Source organism: Nyctibius grandis, chromosome 4 (assembly GCF_013368605.1).
Source record: "Nyctibius grandis isolate bNycGra1 chromosome 4, bNycGra1.pri, whole genome shotgun sequence".
NCBI lineage: Eukaryota > Metazoa > Chordata > Aves > Nyctibiiformes > Nyctibiidae > Nyctibius > Nyctibius grandis.
This window is the reverse complement of record NC_090661.1, coordinates 91,615,742-91,639,099: the sequence shown is the minus strand read 5'-3', so window position 1 is coordinate 91,639,099 and position 23,358 is coordinate 91,615,742. Positions and strand designations below refer to the sequence as shown.

Sequence of the window (23,358 nt, the reverse complement as noted above, 5' to 3'; positions counted from 1 at the left end):
AGACACATCAAGTGAAGAACATCATCTGCCTGTAAGATACTCTCTGACCCGTGTGAAAAATAAAAATACAAAACCCAAAACCAACCTCCACCACCATCTACCTGTTATTTGGCACTCCATTTTTATAGTTACCCACTGTCTTCTGAAATATATTCCTAAAATCAGATCTACCTCCAGCTGAGAAGTTTTATATGCAAACACACACACAAGCCCTGCAAGAGGGAACACCGTAAGAGGCTGATGACACACAAGCCTTTTTTGTTGCATGTGTCCTTTGCTCAGCTTTAGCACTTTTTTTTTTAACAGCTTTTCTTATTCAGTGAACTACAGCAGTTTTGTACAGGAGCTTGACTCTCCTCCTCTGCGATACTTTTTGTGTCATCTGTATTTGTTAGACCCAACTTATTTTCTGATTCATAAACTGCTCCAATTTACCTTTTTTCTTGGTCTCAATTTCTCTCTCCATTCCTTCAGTTCTTGGCTGTGCTCTTCATCCAGCTCTTTTAGCTTCTGAGTCTCATGCTCAACCAGTAGATGGCATTTTTCATTCTTAAAACAAGATAAAGATAATCCTTATGTAAAACTAATTCAGATTAGGCAACTGAACATTTGTACGCTGACATACGTTGTCCTGATTCTTTTTAATTAGCTTATTCTGTGTAAATAGTGATGTGAATCATTACAAGATAAAAGTATGTTACTAGGCTGCATTATCAAAAGCTGATCTTTCCATCAGAACCAATTGATAAATACTTGTAAATCCAAATATACTGTTGAGTATCATTAAGGCAGCAGCTGACAGCGTTACTCAAAACAGTGTTTCACCGCCTAAAAATGCTTTCCAAGGTCACACAGCATTTCTGCTTTGCTTTCTAAAGACAGTTGGTATAATTTATTAAAATGAATTACATTAAAAAGAAGGTAGTTTTTTGGAAATATTTCAAATCTTGGTGCCAAGAAGCTGAGACTAACAAATGGGGCTTAGAAAGGAGAGAAATGGGCTCGCAGAAGCAGCCTCAGAATTGCCCTATAAAAAGGAAAAAGGATAATCACACCACACATCAGCTTCACATTCCTCTCAGTCAGGTACACATGCATCTGCCTCACTTTCAGAGGACTTTTGAAGCATGGTAAGAAAAAAAAAATTAAGTATTTGGCTACATCAGATCTTTGATTTTTAAGAGCAGTTGGCAATGGCAATCTCTACCCCATGTTCTTGTGCCTATGGTTCCAGCCCCAACTGGGTCTGATGCAGAGTACAAAACCAGAGGAACACAAATGACAAGCACTTGGCTAGCCCCAGGGGCAGCTAGGGGCCAGTTTTTCTTGGTGAAGTTCAGAGTAGCCCTAATCTGCTCAATTTTACTTGAGCTGAAAGTCTCACAAGGCTCCCACGGTACTTGGGGATTTACTGAGGCCTATTAGTGGCATAGTCAGGGACTGTTTTCACAGGATGTAAGAAAGTGAATAGAGTAGAACTGGCTTCATTGGTCGTTGGAAGATTTCTCTACGCAAAGGTTATCAGCAGGTGATCATTTAATGCTCTAAAACTCCCTTGTGAACCTGAAACAGGGAAAAGCAGATTTGGTGGAAAAGGAGATCTGGCCTCTGGTATAGAGCAGCAACATTTACAAAACGCAAACCAAAAGGGACAAAACAGGGCGCCTTATCGCAAGAAGAGAATTCCTCCTAAGGACCTTCCAGAAGCTCAAGCACACACGGCAGCCTGCACTTTGTAAAAACCACCTCACCCCATGTATTGCTACAAACGTCTTGTGGGTAATGCCTGGTGCTGCCTACCTCTGTTCTGATCAATGGTATTTCATCAAAATCAGGTTAAAAGGAAATGTTGCCTACAGAAGATAGCCCTGGGAACTTGACAGATATTCTAGAAGTGATCATGTGCTTCTGGTTCATGCTCTTCTTGCACGTAAAATGATTTCTCATTAAGAATCTGGGTAAGCAGCATGCTGCAGGCCTTTGAAAGCAAAGCTGAAAAATATCTACACCAATCAGAAAAAAATGAAGGAAAAGACGTTTCTGCTTCGCTTGCGTCTGTTAGTAACCTGAGTCTTCCCACTGAATGTTCATTTAGTATCATCTATTTTTAACCTGTAACTGATGCAGTTCTCTGATGTTTGCTTCACACTGCAACTGAAGGTCCCGCATTTGGTTTTCGTGTTTCTGATGCTGAGCCAGTCTCTCATTCTTCTGTCTCTTTTCTTCTTGAATAGCAAACTAAAATTAAAAGTAAAAAGACAGTTTATATTATACCTCTAGATAAAACAGTTTACATGACTCAAAAAACCACATGTAACAGAATGAATACATACAGCATAACTGAAAAGAACGGTTTTAAAAGATTTAGACAATAAATGTATTTTCTTTATTCTTTTTTTTTTTAAATTCTTACCAAGGGAATGCCCTCACAGTTGTGTCCATCATCCCCTTTCTCTGTCTGCACTCTAATGTTTCCTTACAATGCAGCACATTTCACTTCCAGACTCCTGAAATTATCTCCCTCTGAAGCCAAGTGACACAGCAGTGTTGTTACAAGTGTCAGTTAAGGTTGGTGTTATACTGCTATGAGAGACCGTATTTTCCAGATTTTTCACCCTTCCAGTGCTCACCATAGGAAACCATGATTTGGGACTTTTGTGCATCAGCAGAAAGCAAACCTCTAAAACTCTTCACAACATTCCCTTTTAAAGAATGAGTAAATACCTACAGTTTTAGTTCAAAAGCTCACAAAAATCAAGTATTCTTAAAAAAATTTCACAAAATCGTTGAGGTTGGAAGGCACCTGTGAAGATCAAACCCCCTGCTCAAAGCAGCTAGAGCAGGTTGTGCAGGACTGTGTCCAGTTGGGTTCTGAGTATCTCCACAACCTCTCTGGGCAACCTGTCTGACCATCCTCACACTAAGAAAGAGTTTGCTTATGCTTAAGTTGGATTTTCTGTACTTAAATTGTGCCCACTGCCTCTCATCCTGTCACTGGGCACCACTGAGAAGAGTCTGGCTCCACCTTCTTTACTCCCTCCCATTGGGTACACATGGGTAAGATCTTCCTGAGCCTTCTGTCCTCCAGGCTGAAGCACCCCAGGTATCCCAAGCATCTCATCTGGTAACAAGATCCACCAGTCCCTCAGTCATCTTCAAGGCCCTTGGCTGGACTTGCTCCAGTAAATCCATGTCTGTCTTGTACTGGGGAGCCCAGGACTGGACCCAGCACTTGGGATATGTCTCACCAGCACAGAGGGGAAAGATGGCTTCTTCTGACCTCATCCAGTGCATCAACCCAGTTTGGTACCATCTGTGAACTTGCTGAGAGTGCACTCTATCCTATCCTCACATTTACATCACACTAAACATTTACACTATTAAAACTGTTTTTATTAATTACCTGCTTAATTTTTTCACGATCTTGGTCTGGAGAGGCTAATGAATTGATTCTTAAACTTTTCTTAAACATAGCCATTCGAGTCTTTGCTTCACTTCGCTGGATTTTAGGCAGTCTTGCTCTTTCCTGAGTTTGCTTGTTCTTTAACTCCTCGATAAGGCGTTGATTATATCTCTGCATTTGTTCTGTTTCCTAAAATGTTAACCATATAGAAATGTTACAGAGTAACTATTACGTTAGAATATTTGCATCTCATTTCTTCAATAAGCATGCCCTTTGAGTCAGCTTCTTTCAACAGAAACCAGACCCAACCCTGGTGATATCAATGGGGTGGAGGGGGTCTTCCACTTATTCCAGGGAGCTCTGGATCATGCCCAACCCAGATGAAATTCTCTAATGCTCCAATGAATATGAATATACATATATTTTACCAGTGGTTGATCAACTCCTAAATTGCATTTAAAAAAGTCTGTGTTATTCAAAGGGAGAAATTTTGGTGGAACTGGCACAAGCCAAAACTGGTTTTGGTGTATAAGCAGAATTTGGTATTTTTAATAGAAAAAGGTTGGTGGTGTGGTTGGTTTTTTTGGGGGTTTTTTTTGGTTTTTTTTTTTGTTTGTTTGTTTTTTTTTTAAGAATCAAAAGGGCAAAATATGACCACTTATACTACAACATACTACTGAGTTATTGAAGTAAGACAATTGAGATTTTTTGTATTTCAACAGAACATATACAGCTTCAAAATACTTGTGTGGGTCTTGCCTGTGCAAGCAAACAGCTACCGGTAGAGATTATAAGACTACTTGATAAAAAACCTGGATATTATAATAGACAAAATAAAGTGTCAAAGTCAACACTAACTTTTTCATGCCTCTTAAGCAGCTGGTGTCTCTGCATGAAGTACTGATCTTTGAGTTGCTGTTTGAGGAGCTGGTGTTTCTCTTGTAGATGTCTCTCTTCCAGCTCCCAGATTGCAGCTTCACGAGCTGGAAAAAAGAGGCAGGCTGGTTCAGAAAGTACCATACAATGCTTTCTAATCTGTCTGCTAGACAGGTATCTGAACATACGTTCAGAAGTGGCCTACAAGAGCACTTTAAGGACACTGCTATTCCATAGCAAACGTTTTTATTGCAGTTTTAGATTAGTCATGAAGGTCTTTGATTTCATAAATTTAAGATAGACTACTGTTTTATTAAAATACAACACAAATGTCTGTTTTTAAAGAGAGTCTGATGCTGGATACCTCTCATGAGCTGCTGTTTGTTGTTGAGGCAATCTCGTTCAATAGTGGCTAGTTCTGTCTTCTGCTGCTGAATAATTTTCTTCAGAGATGCATCCAGTTCTTGTTGCTGCTTCTGCACAAATTCCTGCTCCTGGTAAAAACCAACAGAAGTAAATTAAGTTGTGTTCTTCTAAGCACATTACATTTTAATGAACCTCCCAGTTCTCTCAGCATTAGCCGTATATGAAAACAAATACATCTATGAAAATTTGAGCTAACATGCCTTGGCTATAAAATCATGCATCTCTTTATTTTCTATGTAGAGAGTAGGTAAGAGTATATTTAATGCTTAAATAATACCTTCAGAAATAGGACCAAAGGCAACAATCTGCAATTCATTCCATCTCTTATCTCTCCTCAAAACAAGCTGCAGGTTCAAAGCTAGCAAAGGCAAGTACTCAATATAAAGTTGATCTCCTCTATCAAGGGCTAATTATTCAAGGATGCAAGAAAATAAAAGTATTTATGGCTATTTTGCTTTGGATGATTAGTTAAAGCCTATTTGTTTACACAGTTGGGTTTCAGATTTGTGTCTCAATCTCAAGTGGTTTGTCCTGTCATGAAAACAAAGCTATGGAGGTTGGGATTTATGCAAGACTGCTATGAAGACACCCAATGGCTTTTGCAGGAACTGCATTCTGCAGGACTTGACATCTTGTCACACCAGAGCGGAGCGGACTCCTCGCAAAGCGATTTGCCACCTGCCAGATGCAGTCCCCATATTACCCGCATCTTCCCATTATCCAGGGTGTATCACTCTGTTGCATCACATCATGAAAAGCAGGCAGTAGTAAGAATCCCCCTCCTATGCCCCAAGACCATACTGTTGCCTTTCTTCTTGGCAAGAATGGTTGGACTTGATGGTCTTAAAGGTCTTTTCCAACCAAGCCAATTCTATGATTCTTTGCAACTACCAGGAAAAAAAAAGAGGCATCCACAAGCATGCAGGCATGCACACACACACTTTAAGAACAAGAAATTAATGCAGGTGTTTCTACCATGATATAAAGGTCAAAAGAAAGGATGATGGCAGTGTCCTATCAGAGCCAAGGTGGCAGCTGAAGCATTTGCTGTTATACATAACAAAGCAATGTTAAAGATGGTCTCTTGGAAGGGAGATGGGATGAGGCAGGAAAACAGCACTGGGCTACAGATGATCAGTGGAAGGGTCTCCTGAGCTATGTATTTTATATTTTTACTGACCCTATGCTACTTGCTAAAAGAGCTGTCAGTAACATATGGAATTAAATGTTCTTTAAAAGTACTTTTTATTATTACCAGGAGAATCCTGGTTTTCATCTTCACAGAAAGTTATTAATAGCTGAGGCTTTCATCTCTCCCAGAGGACAGCAGAGTTACACTTTGACAGGTAACAGAAAACCAGAGGTGGAGTAAGCTGGTGGAAAGTTCTGACAGCGGCAAACCTGAGGGTACAAAAATAACTGGAAGGCCACGTCTAAATTAAGTCAGATATACCTAATCAAATATATGGACTGATGAGAAATACTGTTCCGTTTCCCTTTCTAGATAAAAAGGAAAAGAAAACTACAAGTTTATTGTTCTGAGGGTGCAGACACATAACTAACACTGTGTGTAATTTGCCAGGAATTTTTTGATTTGGAGGGAGCGGGGGGAAAGCTGTTCTAGTGCAGTCATGGTCAAAAAGCAATTATGCTTGAGCTTTACTCAATCATTTAAATATCATTGCTGCTCTCTCTACATGGTAAATCTTAAGAAGTTTCGTAATTGCCAGCACTACAAGATACATCAGGCAATCTCAGAAAACACTCTGCCCTTTCCACTTCCCACATCTACTCAACTATTACATATAATAAAGATCACAAACTTTACTAAAGAACATGTTGGATGGTGAAAAATGCAGACAGTGCAAGACAGTCCACCTTTTCACCTCTTGGTTTTGCCCAGTATCTTAAAATAGATCATGGTTGCACTGCACACACAGCATAGAGATCACACATTGTTTCTCACATGTGCTGAACAGGTACGAAACACCAAAGAACAGTATTATATTGCATTTGTGTGCAACTCCCGTGTCTGGCCCAGAGTTAACTACTGTAATTTTGCTATTTTTACTATTAATAGTGCATAATTACATAAATTTGCGCTAACTAGTTTGGACACAGCAGTGACATTGATCAGCACATATGAGCAGAAGGAGAAGAGAAAACACACGTCTGGAAAATCGGGGAAATAAAACTTTTTTGTTTTGCATTTTAAGACTTACATCCTGCATTTGTGCGTTGAAAAGTGTACATGAAGACAACTGAAAAGACTGAATCATAACCTGAGCAACGCCCTGTGGGACACAATGTACTTCCTATGTCAGAATACAATGACATATATTTCTGTTCTTAAAAAAAAGAAGAAATGAGATCTACTTTATGTTAGTAATACACATTTAAAACGTGAAGGCTAATCACACAAAAGTAGTCACTGACAGAAGTCCTAGACATTCTAAAACTAAACATCTGCACCTTGTCTAGTACTTCTTTATCATTCCAAGTAAGGATATTTCACCTTTAAAATTGTCTCTTTCACCCCTCTTACTTCAACAAATTGAAACCACCAAAGGAAACAAACTAAGTCACTACAAACACTATGAAAATGTAGGTTTTTAATTGTTTCTTTAAAAAGTTCAGACACACACCCTTGGTATGGGGAAAGCACTGCAACTCAATCACATTCCATCCTGGGAAATCCCCTCTTAACTAAACACGTAATCAAATAAAGTTGCTATTATTTTCTACTAGGTCACTCACATAAACATTTAATCTTTAAGTTACTCAATCCAAACCTGCTCTGTTGTGGTGCAAACTCACTCTGTACAAGCTGTAGCCATCACAAAGACAATATTTTTCTAAAATACTAGCCCCCTTTCTAGCTGGGTCATATAAAAGCAGCAAGTCTGAAGGCGTGAAATTACAGATGATGTCTTCTGAAGTTTCCATACACCTACACTTTGACATTTAAATAACTTCATTTTACCTAATCTGTTCTGCTTCTATGAACAAGATGCCTCATGCTTACATATTATATCAATTACCCCCCTGCACGTATATTGCTCAAAATGAACTTCTGACTGTAACCTTTATAATTTGATGGACCTATGGGGTACTTACCACTCATAAAAGCACTGTAAATAAACTTGCCATAGAAAAGTACCATTCTTTTTCAGTACAGCATACAAAATATTACGTGTAACAGCACAAACCTGGAAAAAGCTGATCCTACATTCCTACACAGTGCACTCTATGGATGTGATACAGGAGTACTTGAAGAAAGAGAGCGGTACGTAGGGTTAGTTTGAGTTAAGTTCCATATTCACTCAACAACAACAAGAAGTGGAATCATCAAGCTGTGTGAATACTGCTGCCTTTTGTAGCTTAGTAGCTTGAAGCTGCCATTGTTACCTGAGCATGCTGGCTTTGTGCAAGCTCCTCTTTCTTGCGTTTCATGAGCTCTTTTCTCAGCTCTTTTGGTGCTTTCTCCACTTCACATAACACCTACAGTGTATATAAGCATGCAGAAGGTGGCGAAAAGAACACTTTTTCTCCACAGCAAGCATTACTGTGAACATCGGACATGCAGGTCAAGCGCTAGAGGTAGTGGGAAGCGTGCCTTGCTTCAGTGGCAGGGATGTTAGTTTAGTGAAAAGAGCTTAATGAAAAGAGAAGGAACAATACGTGCTTTATGTATGCCAGCAGCGCAGAAAGGAGGTATATGCCAGCCTCTTTTTGCATGCAAATGCTGCCCAGCGCCCTCAGAAATGGCAGTCCCTTGCTTGCGTTCTCATGCAGCAGCTAGAATAGCCAAGAAAAGCACCACCTGCAAAAGTGGTGTTTTCTTGAAGCACTATGGCAAAAGGACTACCGAGTACATTCACCTCATGGTAAAGCTGTGAAAAATGGTTGGAAGTTTAAAATAACTTCCACTGAAAACCAGATATTTCTGACACTGTCTCAAACATGAATTTGTAAGATGCCATTATTAGTGTCTCCAACCATAAATGACATCTATACAGGATATGTCTTTAAAATAATCATACAAGCAAATAAATATTAATTGTTTGTAAGTGTTCGGTTCCAAAGAATTCAAAGCAAAACCCACCAATAACTAAGTATATTTTCAAGAAACTTTTCATGACTTGTATGCTGGAATGGAACATGCTTCAGTCCAAGGTGAATCAGTAGAAAGACTCTAAATATAACCTGGCTGAATCAACTATTAATCTGCTAATTTGCTGATGTGTTTTATTTATTTCTAAGAATTATAAAAATGTAACATTGCACACTCCAATATAGCATGGGTAGTTTTAGAGCACCAGCTGCATTTTCCTTCAATCTGTAAATAGCCTTCTTAAGCTTTAAATACAAAACTAGGCAACCAAAAACAAATGCTTGTTTGTTTAGTAGTGGAAGCATCATCAGAAAACAGAGTCCAAATCACCACATGCTATTCCTGTTTCCATGAAAGAACTGCTTTTAGCTCAGAGCAATACGTAAAATTCTTCCCGCTTTCCCATGTAGGACCCCATCACCAGTAAATAGAGAGAGACTCAAAAATGCAAGAGGTACCACAAAAGAAGAAAAATTGTTATTTACATATGAGCATATGGTTCAAACTGAATACAACTTATATTTTTTTAATGCATTTTTATACTACAGGATTGTTCTATGCAAAAGCATGGACAGCACAGATTTCTAAAGAAATCTCAGAGTCTAGTAACTATTAGAGCAAACACTAGAGCCATTTATATGCAAACGAGCACTACACAATTGATCTGAAAATGAAATAAAACAGCTTTTAAGATGCAAAATCCACATGGAAACACATCACCTTCTCTTTCTCTGATGCAAGCAAAATAATAGCATAAGGTGTCAGTGTCAAATCGCATTCATTTTGCCTTAACTGTACAACACGTATGAAATTAACTGTAACTAAAAGATTTTAGTTTATCCAGACTTTTCTCTCCTGGCTTTCCTTTTTGAGTTAAAAAACTAAATCCATATAACTGCTGTCACTTCATATAAAGGAATTCTAAACAACAGCAGCACACATTCAATAAAAGTCTAACGAATTAACAAAAAAAACCCCATCTCTGGAATTTAAGTGGTTCTCAGTAGTAATCAAGACCATATTCTTTTCTTCAAAATTCTAGTTTGACAAGTATTTACTAAGTAGCTATAGCTGGATTTGTTTAAAGTTGAACTCTCAGATATTTTTCACACTCTTTAAGAAAATACTTTTTCTTGGTGTAATCTGTGAGAAAAAAAAATTTTATTAAAGATTCTGTGAAAAAGTCTTCTAATTTAGTTTTCTAGATTAAGTCAATACCTAAATCTTCCTGTTAGCTGTTTGTATTTCACTTTAGGCAGTAAAACAAAAGAAATAATACTGACTGCTAGTAACCCTTCCACGACTCAGTATAGCACGTGAGGTTGACAAGGCTTCTGGGAGACCTCATCTCAACCGTTTGCTATGCTCATACTCCTTATTTTCTATATTACTGTCATTGTCTCTTACCTCCTTTTTTTTGTTCTTCAGCATGTTCTGGAATTTGGACAATTCCTTCTCCTGTTCTGCTTTGATGCGTTTTGCTTCATCTCGTAAACGATTTGTGTGTTCCTGTTCCAAGCGCTCTATTGTCTGTTTCTGCTGCTTTTCTAGATTTTCTATTTCTTGATCAGACTGTCGCTTTTTACTCTGTAAAAATAATTTGGCATCTTTTGTTAGAAAACTAAATTCTGTTCAGTCAAGTGCTGTACCACAGCAGAGGATGGCCACGATGAACTGTTCTGGCAGGCGAGTTCTAGCATACAAGCTGGGCACCCCACAATAGAAAATTTATTAACAAGAATGAAAACTAAGCCATAGCCATCATAAAAGGAAACACCTGACTGCTGCTAGTAGTATTCTGCCTACTCCATCAAGATGTCGTATTTTAAGAGCACCAAAATCCAGAAACTCACTGTCATTTCCTGTTCAAAACGTCTGTACATCTGTTCTCGCTGTTGCAAAAGCTTATTACTGAGTTGCTGCTGGGCTCTCTGCTCCTCTTTCTGAAGGAGCCTCAGCTCTCTCAGCTCTTGACGCCTAATAATGAAAAAGAACACTTAATATTGATGGGAAAATAAAAGCAGTGGAAAATTACAAAAGATTGAAAAAAAGCATCTACAACTTAGGTCCAGTAAAACTGGTTTTGAATTGATTGTCTTATTAAGAAACACTCTGCATTCCTTTCTACTAACAAAATAATTGAAATTAATCCCCAAATATTACAGAAGTCAGATCATTACCCCCCTTCTTTTACTCAAAGAGAAAAAAATATTAGCTGCTGACCTCTTGTAAATTTTACTTTTAAAAACACTTACCGTAGAAATCGCATTTCTTCACTTTTTGAGTCATTTTCAGTAACTATTTTTGATGTGGTTACACTCACTTCTACTCCATCAACAACAAACTTCCGAGTTTTCTTTAAAGTTTTCTTCTGTCTTCTAGTTTCCTGAATAAAGCATTGGTAAGTTATTCTGTACTTGTTATATCTTTTTTCCCCTTTTTTTCTTAATATTAAATTACTTCAAATACTTCTGTGAGGGTTTACCGTATAGCGATCAGGAGTTCTTCTCGTTTATCAGGTACCTCACTAATCAAGTGAGAACTTGAAAAATTCTAATGTACTGAAACTTTCTCTAGACAGCAAAGGAAAACTGTAATTATTGATGATCTAAATTGCCAGAAGAAAAAAAAAATCTAGATAAACCCTGAACAGAACTGATGCCATTTTATTTTCAAGAGCTGAAGACAGTTGCGATTACCGTTTGCTTTTGACCATAATTTTCCCAGTCACAAAAAAGATATTTAATTCTGAAAACTGTTTTTCAGAATTAAACTCAAACAGAATAGCAATTTACTCACCTACTTACTTCTGCTTTGAAAATAACTTAAACGAGCAAGTTTATTTTTTTAATTCAAATATATTAGTCAAAAATCATGTCATGATCCTGCCGACAAATTGGAGAAATCTCACTTCTCAGAGCTGCTACTGTTTCATTAGAAGAAAAGAGAGATCCCAGCTGAAACTGCTTCTGCACTGTGTTAGGGCTACTGCAAACACCTGGAAGTCGTGCTTGGCACAAGTTATGCTTGGCCAAGTTACGATTTTTGTCTGGGTTTTTTTCGGTTTTGGTTTTATTTTTCTAACCCATGATTACACAGTTACTCTCCCAGTGTGGCTGTAATCCTATTAGGTTAAAGATATAAATGAAGTTTATAACCTGGAATGTGCTTCCTCTGAATAAGCTCATTCATACTGCCTAATTGCATCGACATAGTACAACCAAAGGAGTAGTGTTCAGCCTAAACAAACCTGAAATATTGTCTGCCTTAGATCTTTTAAATCTAAACAGAGAGACAGAAGATGGAAGTGACAGGAATTCAATGTAAGATCAGATGTTATAAGACATTTGTCCTGGTTAAACAGGGATTCTGTGCAGATTAAGGCATTGAACCAGTCATCTTGACTATTAGCTCTGAACTACAACCATTCACAAATCTTCACCTTTAATATTGTTATATGCTAGTCTGATTTTTAAAATACAATTATGCAACAAAATAAGAAAACACTTAGCAGCTCTGTAGCTTCCAGCTTTGATGCATAACTGCACAAAATCCAGACATGGTTAGAGCACGCAATTTAGAATACTTTGGTTTCTACAAAGTCTATATTCCACACTGTCGTACTAGTTTCTCACTCAATAATTTTCTTTCCTGCAAAGGTCAAACTTGGAGACAATTTTAGGGTCACACTCACATAGGATTTTATATAAAAATATACGATTGCTTATACTTACCTGTAAAGATATGGATCCCGTCTCTTTGTTTTTACTAAGGAAACTAGAAATTGACAAGTTCAAATCAATGCTGCTGTTATCAGCCGTAGAACCAGTGCCCGAATCTGCATCGTTTTCCTTCAAACTCTCCGATTCTAGCTGCCGTAAAGCTTCAGTATTGTCTTGAGTATCTGTTTTAACTTTCTCCTCATTTTCTTCAGTGCTAATACTAATACTGGGGACTGGAGTGACTTCAGTGTCATCAGCTTGTTCACTGGCAATATCTTGAAGCTTATTCTTCATTGTTTCATCAGAAGTAACTTCTGAATGTTCTTTGTCTATCTGAATATTGTTTCCCTGGATATTCTCAGGTCTGTGCTCTTCTGAATTTTGGTCCGTATCAGCCAGTTTATCCACCACTTTATCAGAAATAGCCTCAGGCTTGCTCTGTATTGCCTTCTGGTCTACCTCGTCTTTTCCAGAGTCTTTGATCTCTGTTTCCTCCATGCTGCTTATATTACAAATACCCTCATTTTCACTTTCTGCCAGTTTCTTGTCTACTTTCATTGCTTTGTCTTGGCTTTCTGATAGAGTTTCTTCAGAGCCGATTATCTCATGGACCTGCTTAGCCTGACTTTCCACTGGCTTATCCTCCGTCTCAGGTATTTTATCCCCATCACTGATCTGTGTTCCAACAATACCACCTATCTCCATGATGTTGTCAATTCCATGCTTTATTACTTCCTCTTCTTCATCAGCCACTTTATCTGCAGCATTAGGAAGAGTTTCTGTAGTGATGTCTATTATCACCTCTTTCTGAGTTTCATCTTTATCTTTCTTTTGCTCTGTAGTATTTTCTGCAGGAACCTTTTCTTCTGTACTTTCTGAGAGATCTGTTCTGTTTTCCTTCTCTTCTTTGTCACCAGTTTCCTTAGAAATGGCTTCTTCAATTTCTACACTATTTTCAGGTGTAGGTACTATTTTCAGTTTATCATCTTCTGTCTGTTCATTTCCCATGTCATTTTCTTTCTCTATTTTTAGCTTGGGTTCATCCTTTATTTCTGATTTTGTTACGGCATCGAGTTCTTTCCCTCCCTTCTGGGGTTCCGTATCTTCATGTGCTTTTTCCAGGCTTTCTCTAGTCTTTTCAGCTGACAATATTTTGCCTTGCTCATCTTCACCCATTGGCACAGAACCATTCTGCACTTTCGTATCACCAACAGTAGTATCGCATATGTTATCAGCTGTTTTCCTAAATTTAATGTCCTCAGATTCATCTCCAGTTGTTTTGTCATCTGGAAATATAGTGCTGGCTTTGTCCTCCATTGCATTACTTTCCGTTTTCTCAGAAAGAGATTCCAGAACAGAGGCATTCTGTGAAAGTTTGTCCTCTTCAGAGCTGGCAATACTAAGGTCAGAGGATGCACGCTTGTCTGCGGGTAACTGCTAAAAAATTAAAGGAAGAAAAATATTTAATCATTTTCTAATGTAGTTAAAGCACAGTTCTATTGAAGAATACCTGAGTAGACATGAATATTGTATTTATAGGCAGAGTTATATGAATTTTATAATCTCAGAGTACTTCACCAGGTATTACCAAGGAACAAGTGCATGAACTGCAGATAAGCTCTGAAGAGAACAGTTTCACAAGAACCACTTCCATGTCTCATAATTTAATAAAATATACTATGAGTGAAGGAAGGGGATCGTGGTCAGCCCTCTGCCTCACGCTTAGCAGAACTTCAAGAGTCTTTTCCCAATCATATTGCGTTTTTTTTTTTATTAGTTCAGTTCCCCTGTAGTCCCATCTACAGCTGGATTTGAAAGACACATGTCTGTGCCAGTTTGGCTAGGAAGAAGCTGTGTAGCTTTAGTTGGTGCAGCACTGATAAAAATGCATTATTAAGACCTTCTGCTTCGTCAAAAAAGAGTATCTTTCCTTGTGTTCGTTGTTAAAAATACTGAAAAACTTCTGGTCTGTTTTTTTAATCACTGTGAAAATCCATTAAAAAGGTGAAAACCTCCAGCAGATCTGAATAAGTGGCAATATGGAACTAGAATAGAAACAGTTACATAACTGTAGAAATTGCTACTGCTGGGATATGACTGAATGTTATCAGATTACATACAGACATACAAAAGAATATACTCAAAGTATCATTTTAACCATAATTGCCCTTTCAGTCTTCAAAGTGACTGCGATATCTCGCTGTCTATATTTACTGTACAGAACACTGTAATTTGCAGATCAGGCTTCTGATTTGCCATTGGGAACATACTAAGTTAGCTACTGTAACAGGCACGGGTTTGATCGCGCAATTCCTACCTTAAGGTTTTCCTAAGCATACAGAAAACAAATCCTTTTAAGTCAAAAGTGCACTTAAAAGATTTCTTCACGTAATTGCTCTAGAAGCTTAGTGTTGATCTCCGAGCAGTTTTTAAAACTGCCACAAGTAAATAATGTAAATGCATCTACCTCACAGTTTCATAACCTACTGCTTGTGTCGAGACAATTAAGTCACAGGGTGGACTTCACCCCAACTCTCCTGGGGACTGATGGCTTCACAGCTAATCAGCAAAGGGAGGTGGTGGGTGATGCCTTAGGAGATAGACAATAAGTCCTGAAGGAAGTTGGTGGGAATGCACGCTTGGAGATTGCTGGGGTGGACAGGGAAAGTGGTATGAAGGGCAGGGGACAGGACTAGCTTGGTGAGGGGGAGGGATGGAATGGAGATCTGCTTCTTGTGCAAAATGCATTTGGCTTTGTTACCATTGCTGGCAATGGCAGCTACTGGTGGCACTGGTCACTGTCCGTGTTTATAGTGCTTGAGCCAGTTAAGTCAGAGAGCACACTACCTGTAGGCTCTGCCACCTGCTACCATATCATTGAACTTCATGGCTTTGCCCTTTGAGGAACTGAATTTGCATTGTAAGGTTCTGAAGCATCTTTAAAAATACACTCTTAAATGCAACCTTGTCTTGGTAAAATATAGGGGGTTTTGCTTTTGGTTTTTCTTTGACAGCCACGCTATAAAATCACAAACGTTGTTTTATAGTATATGGTCACATACTTTCCTTAGTGTTTTAAGCATCGTATATGGAATACAAATATACATTTACTTGTTCCTCTAGTCTTTCTGACTTAAAACCATTTATATAAAAATCGGTATCAGATTTTTAAAATTCCACACCACAGATACATGTAGAAATAAATGAAGATAATATTCTTCATTAGACAATATTCTTTATTATTAGTTCTTAAGGAGTTTAAGAACATGCTGATTTTGAAAATGCTGAATACTTATTTTGTAATAAGGTCACAGTATGTTTATGCTGTTATTCTTAGAAGACTTGATGCAAAAGTTGAGTAGTGCATCAGAAATTGAGGTCTGCATAGGAAACTGGTGATTGAAACTAGCTGCATATTTAAAAAAGGAAATTTTAAACTGACCAGAGAATTTTCCGTTTCTTCTTCTTCATCCTCATCTTTACCGTCTTCAACTTCTTCTGTCACTTCGGCCTTAGCTTCTGCAATCAATTCTCTTATTGGTTTATTGGAAGTAACAGTAACAAATGGATGCTTGTGAAAATAAAAAATAAGCACAATATGAAGTGCTGACTTCATTGTACAGTGGGAAAAACATAACTTGAAAGAAATACAACTTCAGAGAAATGTTACTTTGGTTTTCTCAAACTTGAAGATTCACAGTTGACATTAATCATAACTCTCTTAATGTATTTTTTTCTGCAGAAGTTTTAAAATCAAAACATTTATGTTCAAATATACTGTGTAACCAGTCTAATAAACTTGCTAAAAATGCAAATAATTCATTTATACTGACCTGTTTCACAGTCCAAAGAATAAAAGTAGAAAGATTTTTTTAAAAGGTTATTTTTCCTGTAAACGGGTTTCATTTTTTTTCAGCTCCACAGTTAAATTATTTTCTGGTAAGCTTTATCTAGAAATATTCTTTCTAGAAAAAGTCTGCTTTGTCTTTAGAACAATTTTTCCTAACAAGAAAATAGAATTCTACATTTTTCTTTAAGAAGAAACCGCTACCTGTTCTTATCCACTCTCTGAATCTTCTTTCTCTACTTGGCCATGCTGCTTAAATCTATTCAACATATGCCAGATGTGTTCTGGATAAAGTAAATGCTTGCTGACGTTAAACAGAATCAAATGTACCTAGTCACATCTACTCTTGTTTAGCTATTCTGCAATGACAGCACTACAGAGGAAGGCTGAGCACTAAAGCTTTTAAAACACCTGTCAGCAATTGACTACTTATGTAAATATCTCCTTCATCCATTATAAGTATCAAAGTATAATTTAAATACTTACGCAAAATAATTAGTTATATTACATCAAAATAATGTAAACAAATAATTTGATCTGCACTTGGTATCATTTAGTCAGATTTTACCAAATAAGGATCAATGCAAGAATGTTAAAAACAGATTGTGTACGAATGCTTGATTTGAAATTATTTAAATAGTTACTATAATATTGATCTGCTTTTAAAAAATACAAACTATGCTTGCCTTTAAACAATAGTTCTGAACAATTTACTCTTCCTACCTGTAGAAGCTGAGTTGCGCTCCACCTTGCATCTACATTCTTTTCCAAACATTTCTTCAGAAAATCTTTAAAATCTGAAGACCTACACAAAAAGCAAACAGCTGGTGGTTTTTCTTTTGTCTTGACATCAGACTAGCGTACAGTGAAATATTGTTTTGCTTTCACATGCATCTACACTGCAACTCCAGGTCCTGCTATTGATTTAGAAAAACACAAAGATAGTACGGGAATACAAAGACCAATGTGGCACAAATACAATCTTTAAAATGTTCTTCCATTTATAGAAGAGTTTACCTTTGGCTCTGGATTTATAATACACCACATCTGCTATATCACTAACTGAATCACATAAAGATATTAAAATGACTAAATAGATAATGGCTTTTTAAAGTGTTTGCTTAGTATAAAAATACTTTAGTCCCCTTTCACTCAATTTTCTTTTGCTTTTTCAGATGGTCTTCAGATCTTTCACTGCATTTGTAAAAACTATTTTGCATACATTTTAATGCAAAATCTGGAAAATATTTCAGTATAAAAGCTTCTATACAGAACTACGACAAAAAAAACCACAGTCCCAATTGTATAAGGAGAGAAATATACATGTATTTATACATGTACAAACATATATAGAATACGTACCTGACTTTGTGCATAAAGCTAGTCTCACAAAATTCAACATGAACGTAAGTTTGGTATATATACGACTTGGCATGTCTCATACTCAAAATCTACAAATTGGGTTGGGAAAGTTGCAAATAAAATACTAACCATTTTGAAGGCTGTGCTAATGTAGGCGGATCAGACTTTGCTATTTTCAGAAGCACTCGCATTGGATTTAGTTCATGATGAGGTGGCTCTATTTGAGCCATTTCTATTAAAGTAATGCCAAGAGACCAAATATCAGCCTTGTAATCATAAGGCCTGTCTTTAGAGGTCTCGCACATTACTACTTCTGGAGCCATCCTGCAAAGAGAATAATGAAGTACCAGGTTAGAAAATGCACTCTTCTCTGTTCTGAAAAAGGTTCTAAATAGAATAAATTCACTGAACATTTTCAGAAGCACATTCTACTCTCACTTAATATATTAACAACAAGGCTAATATTAAGATACTAGTTCATACTAAATAGGAGAGCAAAACAGTGCACTTACCAATATGGTGTACCAATAAAAGAATCTCTTCTTGTATTGTTCTTAGTGTTTTTAGCTGATACTCCACAAATCCGCTTAAAGCAAAACAGTAAAAATGCTATTAACTGGGTGGTGGAAAACATATTATATTTTATATTTTACAACTGTCTTTTAAAATATTGTATGTTCCAGAGCAAACATTCCTGCAGTATTAAAACTTCAAGTGAGATAAAAATATTTGTGTTTTGATAACAGCACCAAGGTTCTATAGCATTTCTAATAAGACATTGAATAAACGTTGTTCTCCATTCCTAAAAAAAAGCATGCTGCTGTTGAGTTTGTGTGGGACAAGACTGATGCATGTATTTACGGTAGGAATAAGTGGGTTAAATTATTTTAATTAGAAAATAATTTCTTTAGCCTATGAAGACTGTATTCCTCAGATATGGCATGTTAGCTCTCTCATTAATTGAACAACTCATTCAATTTTTAATTTCAGGATTCAAATTCTCATAAAGCTAGATTTTCCCTTTATTTTATGGGTCTTTTCCACATCACTTTTCACTTCATATTAAATATCTGAAAGCTCAAATATGCACCTTTGATGTAACATCCAACCAAAAATCAACTTTATCTTTGCAATTAATATTGCTTGTCTATAAAGTACTACATTTCTCACTTAGAAAAAAAAAGACTGTATTTAAAAAAGTGTTATATGCTTATTATAGATGTAACTTTCTTAATGAAGCTCTAGATACTAGAGCAAAGGGACAAAATAGCCATATGTTGCCGTCTTTAATCTGTGCAAAATTACTTGATGGGCTCAACACTTGAGAAGCCTAATTTTGTTCTGTGGAAAAAAAATAAGGATTAAGAGAGCTATTTGCTCAAATGCAAAATTTGAAATCTTGAGAGACTACAGATACTGAAATAATAAAACCACAAATTCTTATAAAAATAAAATGCAATGAGGGAAATTTATTTGCCATTTGCATATGTGTAAAACAAGGTATTATCCTTTTCTTTGTCTACCAGAAGCAAAATACAAATAGTTTCAAAGGAGCAAAATGTTCTTTCAAGGGATGCTGTACACTTTTCAAAACTAAAGTAAATCTTTTTTTAGAAAACTTAATTAGCAAATCTGAATACAACACTAAGTATATGTGTGGAAGAGATCTCCCTGTGGTCTGAACTGTAAAGTAGTATCTTGAGAGCCTGCACAGTTCTGTATGTCAGCCAAACTTGTCAAAAGCTTAAAATAGTTCCAGTCTGTATGAGGAGGAGCCAGGTCATGTGCGGCAAATAAAATGAACTGAAACAAATTACGCTCTCTCTGGCCATGAGACTTGCGCTGTGATCTATGATTTCTTTTACAGTAGTACTAAGAAACTAAGATAGTGGTTCTATTACATTTATAAATACGGCCTATGAGATCAAGTCTATCACTAAGTCTTCAGGCTTCCAAGAAAAGCCAAAATAGTAAAGTTACCCGTTCTTTGCAGATGAAGAGAAAGGCACATGCAAGTATATGTACAAGTAATAATCTTCTGCAAAAGAATCCATGCAAAAAGCACAGATACACTTAACTGACCAATCTAGCAAAGCAGGTTCTTAAATATTCTCAACTTCTTAACAGAGATGATGCCCTAGACCTTGCAGAGACACTGTAATCAATGCGAGTTAGGCAGTAGATATATTTGTGAATTTGGACACGTCTTGCTTACATTTAAAAGGAACATCTGTAGCAAGGCTGGGAATTTAGAGCCCAAGTTCACTGTGGTGATCTTCTGATTCTCCTTACCTTTACTCTCTGTGTACCTTGCATCCAAGGAAGTAAGACTGATCACACACGTCACGTAGTCAGGTTTTTGAAACCTGAATGCAAACTGCTATGTCATGGAACTATGACATCGGTAGAGCCACTGTAAAGGCTGGCAGCTTATACACGTTTGCATTGATGAAGCCCTGAACAAAGTGTATCCAGACAATTTCTATCTTTTCCTAGCTGAATCAAGGGATGCTATTCACCACCAGTAGTTCTTTGTCAGTTCTTCATGGCGGAATCCTCATGGATTCCCTACTACATCAGAGGGAAAATGTAGATGACTGCTTAATTTCAGATAAAATAATAGGAATCAACAATAGAAAGCTTGTGATAATTTTCTTCCAGACTGTCCTATCTTAATTTCAGTGCAACGAACAATTAAAGAAGGCATAGAAAAACTAAGTTGAGTAATTAAGATTATTACTTCTCTCTCTCTCTCTCTTAACAATGGAAGAGACCACAGTACCAGGCACTGGTTTTTGGTGATAGTGAAGGATGTCCATTTTCTAAACTAACAACTTCAAAGGGAAGTTCTGATGTCACCATAGTAAAGATAATATACTAAGAAACAGTAGGACCTGTCTCTGACTTCAGGCAACTTAGTGCAGATATTTATATGACTCCTACCCCTGCTGATTTTGAAGTCTGAAAGATGTGCCAAGTACCATTAGGACATTTACTCAAGCTTTTTTTTTTTCTTCCCCTTCATAGTATCAAACCACTTGCATCTGAAAAAAACTCTCATTGTTTAGACTGGTATTTAACTAGATAATACTTGAACTCTGCCAAACTACACCCTAAGGAAAATACAATTATAAGACCACGGAAAGTTCTGGGAAAGACTTTTATATGCAACGTGATTACCTAGTTTAATGTCTCCATCTAATGTGAAAAGAATATTGCCAGCTTTTAGATCTCTGTGGATGATCTTATTTTCATGCAAGTAGTTCAATGCTTCCAGTGTTTGCCTGCACACCACTTTGATCTGCGGCTCTGTTAATGGCCTTTCAAGCTCTACAAGAGAAAGAGACAGAAATAAACACAACATTTTTGCATTTTATGTTGTTATGTGTTCATGGCAATCGGTATAATGGTATATGTGAAAACTGATTAATTTGACAGATTCTGAACACTGTATGTCAGACAAACTTCTATCTTAAAATATTTGCTCCTTTCAGTAAAAATTTCATCCCTTGTACCCAAAACCCTCCTCATTATGAACGACATATATATACCTACTTGAACTGTGAAAAAACTAGACAGTTTAGAGATTGGTTCTTTTGTATGGTATACCGAGATGTTAAAAGACTAGATCCTTTATTTACCGGTATTAGCATTCACCTAATTGGCGGAATAAGCACAGAAAAACCTAACTTTAAGGTTGCTACAATATAAAAAATTATCACAATGTAATTTGGAAGATGGCAGGGGAAAGGGAAGCATGAGATCCTGAAAAGGGCTTATATAGATTAAGTTATAACAACAGAGAGCTCCATAAGCATATGAGAACAACTCACCACATTCACTTAAGGGACCAAGACAAAAATGTGTTTTGAAAAGTAAATAAACACTTTAAAAATGAGAGAAAATTAATCTAACTTAAGAATTTATAATGTCCATAGGTACAGGTGTAAATGCTAATTTAAAACCCCAACATTCAACACATATAAGCACACCAATTACATAAATATTTGCATTTCAAAATAATATACATGTGAAACAAGTATTAAAATATATATACCATAATTTTAAGATGTTATTAAATTTATTATTTGAAACAACTTATTTACCCAACATTACTGCATCTACTGCTCCACCTGCACAAAATTCGATCAGGATCTGTATACAAAAAAAAAAAAAACAATACAAAAATTACAAATTAAATAGTTCCACTGAACTGAACCACTGATTAAGGGAGCGTTATTGGGAGACCTGAGTTTTGGACTATTTGGCCTTGACAAATTATTCCACTAACCTCTGCAAAATATTGGTACCGTTACCCAGCTAAAAGTAGGGCTGTGCTGCTCAAGCAAATTATTTGAAAAATGCTTCGAGATCCTCAGACAAAAGTTTTAATCCAAAAATAAAATTGTATAATAGAACTTATAAAACATAATAAAACAGTCAGCTTGAATCTGACTCATTGTAATGTGATTTACATAACCCATGCAAACTCATTTCTCGATTATTAAACTGTACTTCTATAGTATATCTCTCTGACTGAAAAGTCCAAGTATAAGAGCTACATGATTTTCCAGTAGCAGATGTTATCTACTCTATTGTTTCAGATGAGATGAAAATACAGAAAAATACTCTTAAAAGTTACAGAAAATTAGTAAATTCAGATGTTTACATTAATTTTCCTCCATTTTCATTGATGCCTACAATACATCAAGGCTTTTATCCCAGAATCTAAAAATACTAGAACAACTCCATCTCCAGTTCTCAGTTTTCACTTGAAACAAAAATTAACTACAGCTATTTTGGGGCACAAACTGTGCTGACACGTAGGACAGAAAGAACATACACAAAGGAGAGAGAGGGTAGACAAAGGGAATGAGGAAGGCAAGAAAGAGGAAAGGTCATCCAAGACTGACACCACACCCTTCCTTATGTGTTTTTCTTCTTTAGTTTGAACTTTAAGCATTAAATTACAATTTTCAGTCTGACAGCTAACAAGTACTTCTTGTCAGAATCCTAACAGTCAATATTCTGGGAAATATAAACTTAATTTTTTCCTTTAGAGTACTTTTAAAATCAGAGTATAATTGCCCATAAAAGAGGAAACCTCAAATTATACCTTATACCATAATGCTTATATATACACCTCTTCTGTTACATATTACTTCAAATTACTATTATAATTAATCCTCACAACAATGGTACTAACAAATGTATTATATAATGCAACTCTTTGTAAATCCTTTAAACCATTATTCCATTTACATGCTTCTGCAGACCTACTGCCAAGTATTTACAATTTCCCACACTTACTTAAAGAATTTATTTCTCTAAAATTTGCTGTTTGATCTGACAATCTGACAAAGGCCTCTTTGGTAGAGAAATGGTGTTTCTAAAACTGGAAAGCAAAACCACATTTTATGCCCAACTACCATTCTTTCCTTTTTTTCCTCCACTAAATTCTGTTTACTTACCACATCATTACCATCTTCCCTTCGCTGCTTTCATGCCTCTGCATTTCACTGTAACTATATATCTACAATTTTATTTTCAAACTATTTACTCCTCTTCTATCTTTATTCTGCCAGTGAAGCCTATCCACACAGTTTCA

The 23,358-nt window shown here is 36.5% G+C and overlaps 1 protein-coding gene across 2 annotated transcripts in view; it reads right to left on the bottom strand.

Moving 5' to 3' along the window:
* SLK (STE20 like kinase) overlaps positions 1-23,358 on the bottom strand; it is a 51,846-nt gene that overhangs the window by 5,513 nt on the left and 22,975 nt on the right. Inside the window, exons 3-17 of one of the 2 annotated variants that reach the window (XM_068397939.1) lie at positions 21,857-21,905; positions 20,923-21,080; positions 18,263-18,336; positions 17,880-18,074; positions 17,112-17,193; positions 15,984-16,112; positions 12,554-13,978; positions 11,075-11,205; positions 10,673-10,796; positions 10,227-10,406; positions 4,644-4,773; positions 4,262-4,386; positions 3,404-3,592; positions 2,113-2,238; positions 436-549 (exon numbers count right to left, since the gene is read on the bottom strand). In XM_068397939.1, the coding sequence (XP_068254040.1) occupies positions 436-549; positions 2,113-2,238; positions 3,404-3,592; positions 4,262-4,386; positions 4,644-4,773; positions 10,227-10,406; positions 10,673-10,796; positions 11,075-11,205; positions 12,554-13,978; positions 15,984-16,112; positions 17,112-17,193; positions 17,880-18,074; positions 18,263-18,336; positions 20,923-21,080; positions 21,857-21,905 (3,231 nt within the window). Of the gene's footprint in view, positions 1-435; positions 550-2,112; positions 2,239-3,403; positions 3,593-4,261; positions 4,387-4,643; positions 4,774-10,226; positions 10,407-10,672; positions 10,797-11,074; positions 11,206-12,553; positions 13,979-15,983; positions 16,113-17,111; positions 17,194-17,879; positions 18,075-18,262; positions 18,337-20,922; positions 21,081-21,856; positions 21,906-23,358 lie in introns of those variants that run through there. The other variant, XM_068397937.1, reaches the window with a different exon arrangement.